This window comes from Ammospiza nelsoni, chromosome 8 (genome assembly GCF_027579445.1).
Source record: "Ammospiza nelsoni isolate bAmmNel1 chromosome 8, bAmmNel1.pri, whole genome shotgun sequence".
In the NCBI taxonomy this organism is placed as follows: domain Eukaryota; kingdom Metazoa; phylum Chordata; class Aves; order Passeriformes; family Passerellidae; genus Ammospiza; species Ammospiza nelsoni.
Window position 1 is genome coordinate 19,650,919 of NC_080640.1, and position 15,527 is coordinate 19,666,445.

The following is a 15,527-nucleotide window of genomic DNA, read 5'->3' on the forward strand; positions in this document are numbered from 1 at the left end:
AAAACAAAACAAAAAAGAAGTTAGAAGGAATGCAGGCTTGGTGAGGTTGACAGTCTCTTCTATGGCAACTGAAACGTGCAAACTAAATTGGCTGCTAGTGTGTAAGATATTTTGTACAACAAAATTGCAACAGTCAAAATTAAAGAAGTATTTTTTAATGTAGTGGCTTGGTACAAAAACTCACATAATTTGTTTTGGTTAACATGGATTATAGAGAACCTCTTCTTGTTTGCTTGATGAAAAACCAGGTTTGAAGATCTGATGTATTTGCCTCTTTGCATAATTTGTGCTTTATGAAGTAGTCGTTAAAACGGTTCTCTGAATTTCCCCTGGCTGATGTTACAGTAATAACTCTTAAAACACTCAGAAAAAATGTAACTTTCTTATCTCTGCCTATCACACAACTGCTGTTAATGGGATTGGATTTTTAGTATGTTGTCAGTGACTTTGGCAGGAGAGTAGAGCAGGTTTGTGTGTTGGTCTTGTCTTCATTTTTCCTTTCCATCTGTGATGGTGGAGGCCATTAAGTGCCTGAACTGCTCTTCCCATTATATTCTTACTCTTGGAAACCTTTTAGGCAGAAGTCTTGTTACTTCACCTTTAAGACACTTGTTACCCCAGTAGCCTGTGTTTGCTTCAATTAAGATTTAGACTCTGTAGGTTTGGATATTGCCCAGCCTGCAAACATTGTCCTTGCCATCTGTGGCTACGGGCACTACCTGTTTAGTTTGAGAGGAGGGGCGCTGGTTTTACCTCAGCCCTGTAATTAAGAGGAACATGCCTGAAAACCACCAGCTATCTCCAGTCATCTCTTACATCCAGGGAAGGCTTGTTATTGCCAAGAGTGAAGAAAGTTTTTTTACCAGTCATCAATCTGAGCTGGTAGACTACCTGTGAGTCAATGAGTGAAAAGCAAGAAAGAAGATGCTGCTGAGTTCAACATGGTGTGTACAACCAGTACTGGTTTTGTTGGTCATCTCACCAGGGCCAGTAGGTTGCTGTCTCTAGAATAGTCTTATCTCAGTAAAAAGAACATGCACATCTTCATTCTGGGCAGCTTATCAGAGCCAGGTGGGAGTAGGAGGCATTCCTGAGCTTCTGCTATGGTTCATCCTTGTTTGCTCAGTTGTGTCTCCCTTGCACCCCAGACTTACCTCAGATAATTTTTAGACTCCTGAAGTGGCTCCAGGATAAAAGGAAAAAAATGTACTTCACTTGCACATGTCCTCAGAACACAGGATAGCATTAAGACAGGTGGCATTTCACTGTTTAACAAAATGTTGACTTTATCTAGTGCTGCTGCTTGGTATCACTGAAGATGCTGGCTGTTCTGCTTGAAATCAGTTAATTTTTCAGCTAACTGGATAACAGAATGTGAGGTGTTACACCATTATCAGTCATACTTTGACTGATCTGATAATGAAACCACAGATTTTTCTGATGAATGCCAATTATAAGTGTACTAGAGATAGCTTGACTGTACTTACTGAAGTCATTATTCAAGGGACCTTGATCTGTCTCAGCTTGTTTTATGCAGATGAACATTTTAGATTTCAAAGCTACTGCTGAGTCAGTTTCCTGGATAACACAACAGCCAAACCCTGCTGGATCAAGTTGAGCCCTTTCCTTTGCCTACTGGTTTGAAGCCGTTCAGCTGTGCTGAGGGTACCACTGCAATGAAATGCTACTGGCAGCCTTGTTTCATCCAGGAGTTTGCCAGCTAATCAGTAATTAAGGCCTAGATGTTCCTTGCTCCATACCTTGTCCAAGGTTATAATCTTCCTGTGTGGATTCTGTAAAATAGACACATTTTGCAAGATGGGCAAAAGCAAAATGCTAAGTGTTGTTGCAGGTGAGCTTAGAGCCCAAGGCAGTTCCTGCGCAGTTTCTTTATGCAGTAAAGCAGTGGATTCTCTTTCTACCACTGTCCCCAGTCAGGTGAAATTTTAAGATCAAGAAATTAAGCTACAGTCATCTTAAAACCTGCACTATAAATGACAGCTGTGGCTGCATGAGCAGTACAGATACTCTTTCACTGCCTGGATCTGAACTTTCTGCCTCAGCCAGGTGTGAAAGCTGCCTGCTGGAACACCACTGCAGAGCAGGATGGACCACCTGACACATCCAGAGGGCCTTGCTGCAGGAAGCAGAGCACACTCTCCTTGAAAATGGAAGTGGTTTCAGTATGTTCAGCTCAGAAATTTTTTGGATACTATCCAAGCCTTAATTCTTGAAAATCTCTTCTACCCATTGCACCTAAAGCAAGCTGGGATGTTTTGATGAGGATTTTAATAAATGTAGCACTCAAGATGATGTTCTTTGATGTTTCTGATACTTTTTGACATTTTTCTCTGAAAATTCTCATCTGCTCCTTCATTTAGACTGAGAAGTTTTCAAGGGCAGAACCTGTATCCATTGAGTGAGTTGTATGCTTCTCCTGAAATTTCTTCTTAGGCAGCCTCAGTTTCCTACTTAAAACATTATGCTTGCTTACCTACCTGTGTTTTTTGAGTAATGGAAGAAGATAAATGCGAGATACTAAATTAATTGTGTAAAAACTGCTTTATTGTTACTATATTATTTGTACTTCAAGTATAAGTACAACTTAGCATCTCCTTATTTACCAGTGACACTTCGTATTTTAGTGGCTCATGAAGTAATTCTTTAATAACCTCTTCTCAAAGATATACAGAGCAGTGTGGAAAGTGCTTCTGCTTGTTGAGCCACCAGTTTGGTGTACCCCTCCTGTGAAGCATGAAGGTTTGCTCCATTCAACCCCAGGCAATGTTTTCCCTTCACATCTGACCTAAGCTAGCCATTAATAGAAGAATAACCCACTGACTTTAGTCAAATGCTGCCTTAAATTTGTGTGTTTCACCTATTGCTAAGTTTGTATTGAACTAATGTCATTCTTTCTTTTCAGGTGCTTGCTGTAGGTTTCTTAGATACAACATACATGAGCAGCTTTCATTTATCCTCTGAGTAACTGCTTCTAAAGCAAGTCAATGTGTGCTCTTAGATCTGTTCTGCTGTCTGTTGTTTTGCATTAATCTGCTGGACTTTGCATTCTGCTGGAGTGAAGGCAAATGTAGCTCCTTTGCTCAGGAGGCACCAGGGTGTACACACAGCCTCAGGCAACAAAGCCATTAAAAGGCAATATTTTCATATGTTTGCATAGAAAAGGTCACCGGGTCAATATTCAGTACTGTAGTGATTGCATTATGGGCAGCTGTTCTGTCTTTAGTTATCAATATCAAAAAATTACCAAACTGTCTAATGCTATTTCTTTTCGTGCTGAAGAGTTATGAATTCAGAATGTCTTACTTCACACTTGAAATTTTCCTATTTTTGGGAGATAAATTATGTTGCCTTTAAGGAATAGCAAAAATGGAGCTAGATAAGTATAGTGGCAGAAAAAGATTCATGGTAGATTTTTAGAGAGGCTGGAAAGAGCTGGAGCATTGACTTGACCTTTCTTTCCTGTATTGTGCATGAACTTGATTTTTATATGTAAGTAGGTTTGTTGTGTTTCTAAATTATGTATCTTTTGTACCAGTGGTCACTGGTTTCTTTGTCAGTCAATGTTCTTAGTTGCCTGGTTGATGCATAGTGGAAAACATTGAACCCAAAATTGAATCAAAATTGGTAGCATTCTTACATAGTTTTGTGATTGTTATTGGGTTGGTTGGCTTTTCTTTTTTTAATTGGATTAAAAATTCTGCACTCAACAGCTGTAATTTTGGGTGCAACTACCTAACTGCTAGATGTTAATTCCCAGAGAAATTCCCACTTATGTTAATTCCCAGAGAAATTCCCACTTGCACTCTCTGCAAAACTGTAATAAACGCTGACAATACTTTCTGTTATGAAGTACCATGAAGATTTCCTTTTATTTCTTATGCAATGTATTGAGTATAATAATTAGGTGGAAACAGTAAAGCAGTCTGTAATGGTTTTGTTCTCTCAACTGATGGATGAAAATAGGCTTAATAATGTTTATTAAAAAATTTCTCAGGGAAAAAATGCTTCTATTTGATAAAATATATGGTGACTAATGCTTCATAAGTAGGAGTATGATTCTACGGCAATAACTACTAAGGACTAATACTGGTTGATTATCTTATATTGTTGTCTTAGACCTGTTTTTTTAATTGCAACTGTAAATTTTTGCTTGCAGGTGGCAGTGTGCTGTATTTGTTTCTTTGTCATCCTTCCACTGAACCTCGTTGGGACTATTCTTGGCCGAAATCTGTCAGGACAGCCTAATTTCCCATGTCGTGTCAATGCAGTGCCTCGTCCTATACCAGAGAAGAAATGGTAAACACGAGCATAATGTTAACTAGAAATGTTCACTTCAATACATTTAAAATGGCTTTTCTGGTCTTCAGCTTTAATGGAATAATTCCTTTTAATTTAAATTGAGTTATGCCTAGAAGAACCGCTCAACTGACATTTTCCTAATATGATTTTTCTTTTGAATTAAAACACCGTGGTTAATAGTTGTAGCAGATTTTACACTCCTGGATCACTGATTCACATTTTTCCTGAAATGTTCTTTAGTCCCTGTGTGAAGGGGGTGGTGCCAACTCAGTTCTTGTATAGATATATTGACACTAAAACCTCTCCACTTCAGTTAATGCCTCTTACAGGTTTAGGATTGAGTGTGCCTTGGAGGCAGAACTGCTCTGATTAATGGTCTCCTAACACAAACTGAGACATATTTGCAGGGTTATGGTGGGGAGAAGCTTGCAATGCTGTTCCCAATTCTGTACTTTTGTTGATGGCACAGAGCCTAAAATATTACAGGTATATGGTTTGAACTGTGAAGAAGGCTTTATAATTTTTGATGTGAATGCAAAGTGGTGCCTAGTCTTAGGTTTTTGGAAAATTATGAATGCAATCACATTTTCCTATTAATTTAATTCTGAGGTGAAAGCAGCAAGCTACGGAAATTAAAATATCCTCAGAGGATTTTTTAATAGACTTTTCTTGCTTTCCCTGTTCAGAGGAGTGGAACAGATGAAGTGAAAGGGGTACTGAAACATGTACGCCTGTAATGTCCAAGAAGTGCAGCACACTGATTCTCTTGTTAGTGGTGGGTTGTGCAGCTCAGGTGTTAGAATTTAAGTTATATTGTGACTAGTATCTTGGAAATCTGATGGATTTTTCTGGATCAGCATGGCAGTTAAAAATACTTCTCTTGATGATGATGAAGTAACACACCATCAGCTTAGACAAGTCTCCCTATAAATAATAAAAGAAGCTGCAAATGAAATCACTGGTTACTAGCTGGATTCAGCATCATTGCAAGTGCTAAACAGAGGTCACCTTTTAGTGACAGTGTCTTTTACAGGTAGCTGGGTATTCATTTTTAACTATATGTTCATGACTCAGTATAGCATTAAAAATGAACACTGGTTCTTATCTATATAACCATTATCCTGTGAAATTTTGCCTGTGCTTTTTTCTGTATCTGTAGCCATCAACAGCACTGTGTTTTCACTGCCTTCCTGCAGGGCTAGTGGATGTAATGGAACTTGATTGCTTTGGCCCTTTTTGTCCAGAAATATTCTTTCTGTGGCCTTAAGGCTGGTTTGAGGGCTAATCTTATGCCTGTAGGTGATAGGCATCAGCCTCATGTTTTGTTTCAGCTTTCCCCAAGAGTAATTTCTTGTTTTATCCATACATGTGACATTTTTGAGGGAATCTTTCTAATCTGCTGGTATGAGACAGAAGTGTTCTTGTTAGCATGTCTTTTAAACAATCTCCTGTGCTATATTAATAATCTGGTCTTAATATGTTTATAAAGGAAAAATTTCAGTTGTCCCTAAACTAATCCTAATATCTTTCAGGTTCATGGAACCAGCTGTTATTGTTTGCCTAGGTGGAATCCTCCCTTTTGGATCAATTTTTATTGAAATGTGAGTACCTCAGCTGTTTCCCAGTTTGGTTAAAAATTACAGTTTAAGTTGAATTACAATATCATCTGCAAATTTTGTTTACTCTCTTCAGGTATTTCATTTTTACTTCATTCTGGGCTTACAAGATCTACTATGTTTATGGCTTTATGATGCTGGTTCTGGTTATCCTGTGCATTGTGACAGTTTGTGTGACCATCGTTTGTACGTATTTCCTGCTAAATGCAGAGGATTACAGGTGGTAAGTGTTGCACTGTTTGCATAGGTAACCAGATTGGGAGACTTGTGTGGAAAAGCAGTGTTTTTTCAGTCTAGATGGGTCTTTTCCAAGTGCATTGTGCATCTTCTTGGGAAGCCTTTTGGCTGGTTGTATGATGGACGTGTGTTTACTTTTAGGCAATGGACAAGCTTTCTTTCTGCGGCATCAACTGCGATTTATGTTTACATGTACTCCTTTTACTACTACTTTTTCAAGACAAAGTAAGTGATACTTTTCTTGCTTGAATATCAGATTACTGTATTGCCAAATCAGTTTTATTAATAAAAAACGGGAAACGGCTAGCATAAATTTCTATCTTTCTTTTTCAGGATGTATGGCTTGTTTCAAACATCATTTTACTTTGGTTATATGGCAGTATTTAGCACAGCTCTGGGAATAATGTGTGGTAAGTTCCAGATATTTTGAAGGTTTTCTAACAGTTTTTTTTCAGACTCATATTTCTGACCTTAGTTTGTGGTTTTGGTGGTAGAATGTGTATGTCTAAAAGATCTGCTCAAAAAGTCTTTAAGAAGAATCTGAAGAGTTTTCTGCTTAGACTTGGTTCTTCCTTATATAGGAGATTCCTGTGGATTGTGTCTTCTGATAGGAAGATAATTTATATACTGTGCAGGGAATTTCAGCCTCTATGCAAGATTGAAAGACTCAGTATTTGGCAAGAAATCCTGCAAAATAAATTCCAAATGAAATTGAGACCATGCTAGCATTTTGCTTTGGATTTTTTACTGTCACCCAAGACAAGGAGCTAGGTGCACCCGTTGAGGCATCAATGATGACAGGGCCATGTGTGTCTTGTGGCATGTATATGTGAGGGTGAGCAGGTCAGAGGACTGAGAGCTGGAGGATAACATTTGAAAAATAATTATTGCAATAACTATTGAGAATAAGTATTGCAATATTCACAGGTGAGGAGAGTGCAGGGTGCTCCTGTGTGCAGCTGGATTTCATTGTTTTTTAAGGTACTATTTTGACAGATGTTTAGACAAAAACATAGTTCATGGCAGGGAGGTCATTTGTTAAGGCCAAAAACTTGTTCACATGTTGACTTTATTTTTATAATTTCCTTTATGACCTTCAGCAAGTGCTTCTTGATTCTTTTGCACTTTTCTCTAATGTTGATTTTTTGGTGAGTGATCTTAATTTAATACTTCTTAGCAGTGAATGAATAGTCCTATAGCTAGTGGAAAGATTTCTTAGAGTTATATTTGAGACACGAGATGTCTTACAGGAACTTACTTCTGTAAAGTATGTATTTCTTGATATCTCAAAAGGGTGGGTAATACCACAATGCTTTATAAAAAGGGAAGGAAATTCATCATTTAACAGCTGAGTACCTGCTCCCCTTTTCTCTCATACAATGTAATTTTGCTTCATCAGGTTCTTGGCACATTACAAGACTTCCCTGCTGTTTTGGTAGTCTTGCAGCCATTTTTTTTCCTTAATAGGCTTATACTTTTCAGCTCTAATGTTTTCTTTCAAAAGTGCTCAGGCCAGTATTGATTAAAATGTCTGTGATGCAGAAGCCAAGCTTGTCCACCAATTTCTGTAATTAAAATGTGTTTTAAAACACAAAAAAGGGAGATTGTCAAATTATTTCTTTTCATGTTAGGACACTATTTGATGGAATATTAGTGTAAAATCCAAATTTTTTAAAACCAGAAAATACTTCAGCACACTAAACTTTATTTCCACAACTCTATTGAAATTTCTTTTTGTCTTTTTAAATGTGTTGGAAGAGAAGCCGTGAGATTCCTTTTTACTGAGAAGTGCCATTTTCAGCATGTAGAGTGGAGAAGAAAAATCCCCTGTCAAAAAGCATTTGTGTAGGGAACTTGCAGCCATTGAGGTCTAACAAAAACATTTGTGTTAAAGAATTGTGCAGTGTGTGTGCTACTGCCTGTAGGTCTGTGAAAAGGGTGTGGAGCTGTTCTCTGGAGGCTCACAGGAGTGGGCGTGTTGGGCATCACAGTTGGATGTGAGATGAACTGGTTAGGGCCCAAAGCAGCCACAGGGAAACTCTCTGTAGGAATGGATCATCCAGCTCTGGGTTTAATGCCCTTGACAATGCCTAGTGAACTCAATCCCACATGTTGTGGGGTGCTTTGATCCACAAAGTTTGCTGCTCTCTGCAGAGCATCTCAGTTCTGGGACCGGACAGCAGGGAGCCCATGAGAATTTCCAAACCTTTTGAGCTCCTCATGTTTCCCTCTTAGTGGCAGAAAAGGTTAAGACTCATTTCCCAACTTAGTGGAATGCTTAGGGGCTACATAACATAGAAAGAACTCTTGCAATACCACACTTCAGAATTTAAGTGTGCTTAAAGAGCTTTTAAAAAAAATGGTGCTTACAAAGTCACAACTATAGTAATTGGTTTGAAGTAATAGATGGGAATTATTCTCTTTTTGCTGCGTGGTTGTTCTTCCTCAGTATTTGGATTTTTCTTTTTATTTAAAAGCTTATTGTTCTGCTGAAATATGCTTGCGGTCTATTTCTGCTGAACCAAATAGGCCATAACCAGGTTATAAATATCATCTGCTAAGGTGTTTAATAAACAAATAAAGTATTTCCCTTTACTATGGTTTTTTTTATTCAGATGAGCCAGCTGCCTTGCATTTGACTTAGGAGGATGTTATTTAGTTCTCATTGCCCAGGGTTTTCTGCCTCCCCGCCCCATGTTTTATTCAATGCCTGTGAAGTAGCCTTGAGGCTTAACCCCTGCTTTGGGTATTGGCCATTAGTGGCCTTGCTGGCTAAGGCACCTCTCTGATTCAGAATAGATTATGATTTGTTTATGGGGATGAGAGCTTGTGGTCTCATGTGACTGCTACTCTCTACTCCTCCCCCTCACTTCCACCTCATGCATTCTCTAGATCCCAAGTGAAGCACAGTTAATGCTTTGTTCTCTCAAATCTCTGTGATACCTGGCATCACATCACTAGAGGAACTCTTAAAGAACAAGTTCTGGAGTGTATCTCAGTTTAGCACTGGAAATGGGAATTGGACTGTTGGCTGGGTTTGCTTTAACAGGAAAAGCCTAGTGAGTCTTAAAGCAGGAGTCCAGTGCCATTATTTTGTTCATTTACTTCATAAGACAGAAGATTAATTTCTTGACAAGCTGCAGAAAAGTCTGCACATGCTTCTGTATGACTCTTCACAGCCTGCGCTTGGGTCTGTCCAAGTGCTGCACTGGTCTCTCCTTGAACAGTCAGGCCTTCCTTCTGCTGCATCCCCAGCTTGCTTGCAGGCAGCAACCTGATCTTGTGTGTGCTGTACTTGCTTTAATGGAACTCTGCTTTGCCCAAGTTAGTAATGCAAATCTCTTGTTGCTGGCCAGTGGAATGGTTGCCATGATATTTATACAACTTGGAATGCTGTCCTGTACAGAAGCTGAATCCACAAGCTCCTTACTGCTCCAAAAATGCTGGAATGATTTATTGTTAGTTATTTCGTTTTGCTTTGTGCAGATTTCTTGATTGGGTATAAATATTGGGCTTTTGAGGGTCTAAAAATCAAAATTTTGTGGCAGCTTAATGGCTGGCTTCATAAATTATCCCATCAGTCTCCAGGATTTAAAGAACTCTTCAGAACCTGAATAATTCCATAGTCAGCAATGCCAGCTGCAGGTCTGTACAGATTTAATATGTAAAGGCAAAACAACCACTTTATATTTTTACTGGAAAGTTTGGCTTTAAAACTTTAGCATGGGTTAGACTTCTATATTTAACATTTCTTCTGCAGTTCTGGTGCATCGTAATTCACTGCAATGCTTTGTTCTGGGCTTTTCTTCATTTCTTCAAGGAAGGAAAAATATCTTTTCTCTTAAGAGTGTTCTTTACCAAGCATCCAAGCATTTAATGTTAGGAGTTCTCTGTAGTGATTTACAGACCCTGACTTCTCTATCCGTTCTGTAAAATACAACTGTGTTGGCAGTCAGACAGCAGTTGTCTCTAATTCTTGCCTGATTTTCAACTTCACTTCAAACATGACGATCAGCCAAATTGACTTACTCTCATTTTGCTTGGAAGAGATGAAGACATTCCCTGCTGATGTTGTAAGACCACAGTATTTACTGAGCCTGGCAAACCTGAGGTTCTTGGTTTGACCAGGAGAGCTGCTGAATCTCTTTCTGAGAAGAGGCCTTAGTCCAGTGCATTTCTTTAATTTTTCTGGATGTCCTTAATACTGCAGTATTTTGGGTTTAGCATAAACTGTTGCCCCTATCAAAAACTCAGTGACCTGTTCTTTTATTACTGCTGTGACAATGCATGCTTTGCTCATGACTCTTACTAATTTGAAAACCACAGGTTGCAATTTCTTGAACTACTAACTGCTACTTGTTAATGTCTTTGTACAGACCTCCTTGGAGTGTAAGACTCCTGGGATGGGGATCTATTATTATTTGTGCTTTGTGGGAGGGAAGAAGCCATCTGCCAATAAAACAGTCATCCAGAAGGCATGTAACTTATAATAAAAACCTGCCCTCCCATCCACCTTCCCTGCAGAGTGGGTGATTGTATGTTTTTTACCCTCTGCTCAGAAAAAATGGACTTGGTTATTGGCAGCAGTAGGGGGGCTGCTATATTTATCAAGGCCAAGTGAGCATGGCCTCTTGGTAAGATGGCTTAATGGATTTGGATTGCTAGACAGGGGAAGTTCCTGTCAGCCTTTCAGGGGAACATGGATAATTAGAGTTTGAGAACAAGTATTGCAGGTAAGAAGTTTCTGTGTGCAGAGTAAGTGCTTTGTGTGACTTTCTCTGTTGAAGTGTGCGGGGTTTATGCCGCTGGCTTGTTCTGATGATCAGCTCTCTAACATATTGAATGTTTTTGGTTTCTTTTGCAGGAGCTATTGGTTACATGGGAACAAGTGCCTTTGTTCGTAAAATCTACACTAATGTGAAAATTGACTAAGGAAATAAGAAAATTGAACTATGGATCAGCTCCTGTTTTCCTGGGGATGAATTTGCACAGCAAAAAGCGCGAGAAGAGATTTGGGTTTTAACACTGGGCACTATATGGGTCTCCATTTCGTGGATGGCTTAAAGTAACATCTATTTCATTGATCCTAGGTTCTTACTGACTGCTTTCTCCAACTGTTCACAGCAAATGCTTGGATTATATGCAGTAGGCATTACTACAGTATGTGGCTAATCTTTCCCCCCAAAAAAACCAACATCAAAAAACAAAAAACCTAGCTCATTAAAGATGAATAGACTAGCTCTCTTCAGTGAAGAGGACAAACAGTTTGTTTAAAGCATTTGTTCCATTCAATATAAAGAGGGAAACTTGGCTGCTAAAACTACTTGATTAGTAGTCTTCCTGGTACTCAACATTTCTAAATTATGTAAAAATGCTGTTCCAGAAAGATTACTCTTCTGATTTTTACTGCCATTGCCAGGATAGGAGGTATGTTTTGTATTTTCAACTCCAGGTGCTTTTTGGTTTATTTGCAATATCAACTACCCTACACTCATTTGTTAAAAAAATAATTTAAACATATATAAAACTCCCATATGCATGTAATATATCAGCTATTGCTCTAGTTGGACCAACTTCCCTTTATTTATCTTTAAAGTAATATCCAGCTACATCTTAAATCCATCCAAAGAAAATACAGTCTGAAGACGGGATGTGTTCTCTGCAATGCAATTTACTGTACAGTTAGAAAGCAAAATGTTAAATGAAGAGGATTGTTTGTTTTTTAATAAACACTCTGAGGTCTAGATTAAAACAAAACCAACGTTTTAACTGAATGTCTAAAGTGATTCTCCTTTTCTCCAAGTTAGTCTTGCATATTTTTTTGGGTTTGGGTTGAATGAAGATTTTCCTTTAGACGTCATACAAGGGGTAATAAGTGTATATAACATTAAATAATGTAACTTAGGTGTAGATCCCAAATGTATTTGGATGTACAGATTTACTACAGAGTACTTTTTCTGATGATTCGGTGTAAAAATGTGTGAATTCAGGTGGCTTTTTACATCTTGCCTGCCATTGCATGAAAAGTTGGGGTTTCTTCACAGTGTGTGTATGTCATGCTTTTCTGTTCTATTTCTCAAACTCTTACAGGAATTAAATTTGTAATTTAGAACATTTTAATTTTTGTTAATCCTATCTGAACACTTGTAACATCAAAAGCACAGTTGCTTTAGAGTGTTCAGAAAACTAAAATAAACTTTTCAGACAAAATGTTTTGATTGTGAAAATAGATGAGTTTGCAATGGAGAATGTTTGAAAAGGCAATACTGCTGAACACCAGTTTCTGTATACAATGTTAGCGTGGTTTTCATCTGTCAATCCCCCTTGCTTTGAATTCAGAATTTGCTTACAACTGTATTGTACAATACAACTCCAAAGTGAGTGACCAACCCAAAAAGATTCTTCTTGGCTGTGGCAAAGTGTTTTGTGATCCAGCCAGTGTACTGGGAAAAGTGGGGGTAAGTGTGGACTGAAAAAAATGGGCAAATAAAGGTTAAGTCTTTCTAAGATGACTGTTAATTATGCACTGTATTTACCTAGAAATATCCTGAATGTGTTTGTGACAGATTTGAGAGCCATTGGCTTGATTTTTTCATGGGATTTTTTTTTAGACATCTGCCATGTAGGAATGTTTTCATCAGTGTGGCTATCTGAAATAGAGCACCTGTCATGTAAAAGGAAACTCCCTGAATTTAAAAAATGAGCCAAATATTTGTATTGATTAGCACTGTACTGTTTCTATATAAAAAGTACAGATAATGCAGTAGCCACAATGAGAAACATCCGTATTTAGCTTGGTGAACTGTACAGGTAGGTAATAGAGGGAAGCAGTGCATCCTTGCTGCATATGGCTTCTGAAAAGTATTTGAGCTTTTAGTTCTGATTTCCCTGGCCAATTTTAGCTAATCTGTCAGAAAATAATTAAGTTTTGCTTCAGGTGAATCATGGCTGTCTGTAGGTGAACACTGCTGCACAGCAGAATAATTTTTTGTCTGTTTTGTTTTGAAGTACAGGCCAGTTTTAACATGAGCTTATAACCTGGGTCAACAGTTAGTTCATCTTTCTTCCAAAACATGGAGACTTAAAGCAAAGAATGGATTTTGTACTAGTACTTGCTGTGGGAAGCCCTCTTTTCCTTCTAAATCTGAAGTGAGAAGCCATTTTCTCCATATAATAAATACATTAAGTACTCTGCCAAGATAAAAGTTATTTTAAAGGGAATGTTATGATAATGGGTCTGGTTCTCTGTTTAGAGCCCCACTATGTGATTAATCTATCAGAAACTTCACTAAACCATTTGTGAATTTCATTTAATCACTTTTTAATGCCACAGGATGGTGGGTTGCCTACTTGCTTTTCCTATCCTCTGGTATTACTGGCTTTTGCATATCCATGCAGGATTGTATATCTTCTAAAGTGACATTGGAAAGATACTTACTGCACAGGCATTGCTTTTGTTTCTGCAAGCAGGTTCCTCAAGAAGTACTGTGTTTAAATAATTGACATTTTTATACAGCCACCCTAGCACGTAAGTTGGGAGTTTGCTTTGTTTTCTCCCTTTTGGTTTCTGAAGGAGTGCAAAATGTGACCAGTTTTCAACAGCTTGTCTTTATGGTTGCTGTTTGGGACAAGGCTGTTGGCTCCCCTTCCCCCTCCTTGCCCTCCTCCCCAAAAATGTGGGTATAGCTTGAACCATCTTGCTTAATAGAAATTGGAAGCTCTCTGCTTAGATGATGTAGTCCTTCCTCTTTTATGGAAGAAATAAAGATCTTACAGACAATACTCCTCTTACCATGGTTGTTTCTTAAGAGTTTCTGGTCCTTGAATTCAGGCTTTTTGATAACTCTTGAGTTGGCTGCTCAGTGCTTTTCTTCCCATTTCTTGGTACAGGTGCCAGGGATTTGGGTAAATAGTTGCATAAGCAATAGCCAGTCTTGACCAAATGTTTTAGGTAAATATAATTGGAAATATTTTCGGGTGAGGCAGAGTGCAACATAGAAAGTGCCTCTTGTAATTCATATTGAAAATATATGAATGCTGGATTGGAGGGGATGGACACTGTAAATAATCATTACATTGCGCTCTTTTTGATGTCTGAATGTTTTGAAGCCACAGTGTCTATTAATTCCTCTCCAAAATTATGTTCCAAAGTGTATAAAGGGCACAAAAATTGTTTTTTGTAGGATAGTCCTAGGTGTATTTCTTTAACAAGTTTCAGTTAAAAAACAAACCCAAAACACTAAAACAGTAGAAGTGATAGCACATTCTTATCACTATCATTACTGCAGAGCTAACACAAATGAGAAAGTTAAGTTTTGCTCTAACTTCAACATCACCAGTATCCAGCCAGATTTGCCCAAGGGAGTGTATATACACAGTTTCACTGAAGACAGCAAAATTCTGCAACTGTGAGTGCTTCAGGAATTTCTCCACTGCAGTGTGTCCGGAAGGCATCAGCTCAGGAGAAGAGAAGTCTCCTCCAGTCTGTGGACGAGTAAACTGAATGGTTGGAGCTGGAGTTTAGGGCTCCTGTTTTCTTGAATGAATTCTTGACTCTGCAGCTTATGATTCATTTCAAGTCTGTTGGAACTGATTGATGAAGAATTCCAGCTTGGGATCCCTTGGATCTTTTCCAGGTTAATGCTCTATGCCAGAGTAGCCCTGCAATAGCTGTTAGCACTGCTGCCATCCAAGGTCAGGGTCTCACACCAGGGTTAGCCCTGAACATTTTCATTCTGCTAAATGGCATCAGTGAGAAAATTCTCAAAACTTGTAGAGGAGACATCTGCATGTGCATTCTGCAAGTAGTGTGCTTTTATCCAAGAGTGTGTTTTCAGTTCAGGAAAGGGGTTCTTCCTTACTTTCAGTATTTTCATTCAGTGGTTCTGAAATTTTTCTTCCAATTTTGGGAGTTTGGGTTGTGGGGGGAAACTGTAAAAATGATGGGAGGACCCATGAATCTGGAAGGCTTTGTGTAGTTCTTGGAGAGAATCACTTTAAAGGGCAGAAATTCATTTAGGAAAAGGATAAGAAAATGGCTTTTTTATCTGGTGGAGTAACCTATTTTAAAGGCAGACCTTGAAACAGATATGCTGTTAACAATGTCATTGCCCCCAGCCCTGTACCAGTTAGAGTGTTCTTATTTTCATCAGTCTATTTGCCAACAGTGCAATGCTTTTGCAAAAACACAAGGAGTCATCTGCTGTGTACAAGGGGGTGATATTGCCTGGTACCAGCATTTTTGCCTCATTGATGTATTGATTTTCTCACCAGCTCTTAATAATACAGTACAGAACAACTTGTCAAATTTCTCTCGAGGTCCTACCATGCTGAGGCTTGTTTGGTTGTGAAAAC

At 38.4% G+C, this 15,527-nt stretch overlaps 1 protein-coding gene across 1 annotated transcript in view; it reads left to right on the plus strand.

Annotated features, from left to right (window-relative positions):
- The window catches only part of TM9SF3 (transmembrane 9 superfamily member 3), a 42,428-nt gene extending 28,473 nt beyond the window's left edge, over positions 1–13,955 (plus strand). Inside the window, exons 10-15 of the mRNA XM_059477501.1 lie at positions 4,178–4,317; positions 5,853–5,921; positions 6,013–6,159; positions 6,315–6,398; positions 6,507–6,583; positions 11,038–13,955. Of these exons, the coding sequence (XP_059333484.1) occupies positions 4,178–4,317; positions 5,853–5,921; positions 6,013–6,159; positions 6,315–6,398; positions 6,507–6,583; positions 11,038–11,105 (585 nt within the window). The 3' untranslated portion in view covers positions 11,106–13,955. The remainder of the gene's footprint in view (positions 1–4,177; positions 4,318–5,852; positions 5,922–6,012; positions 6,160–6,314; positions 6,399–6,506; positions 6,584–11,037) is intronic.
- The last annotated feature ends 1,572 nt before the right edge of the window (positions 13,956–15,527 follow it).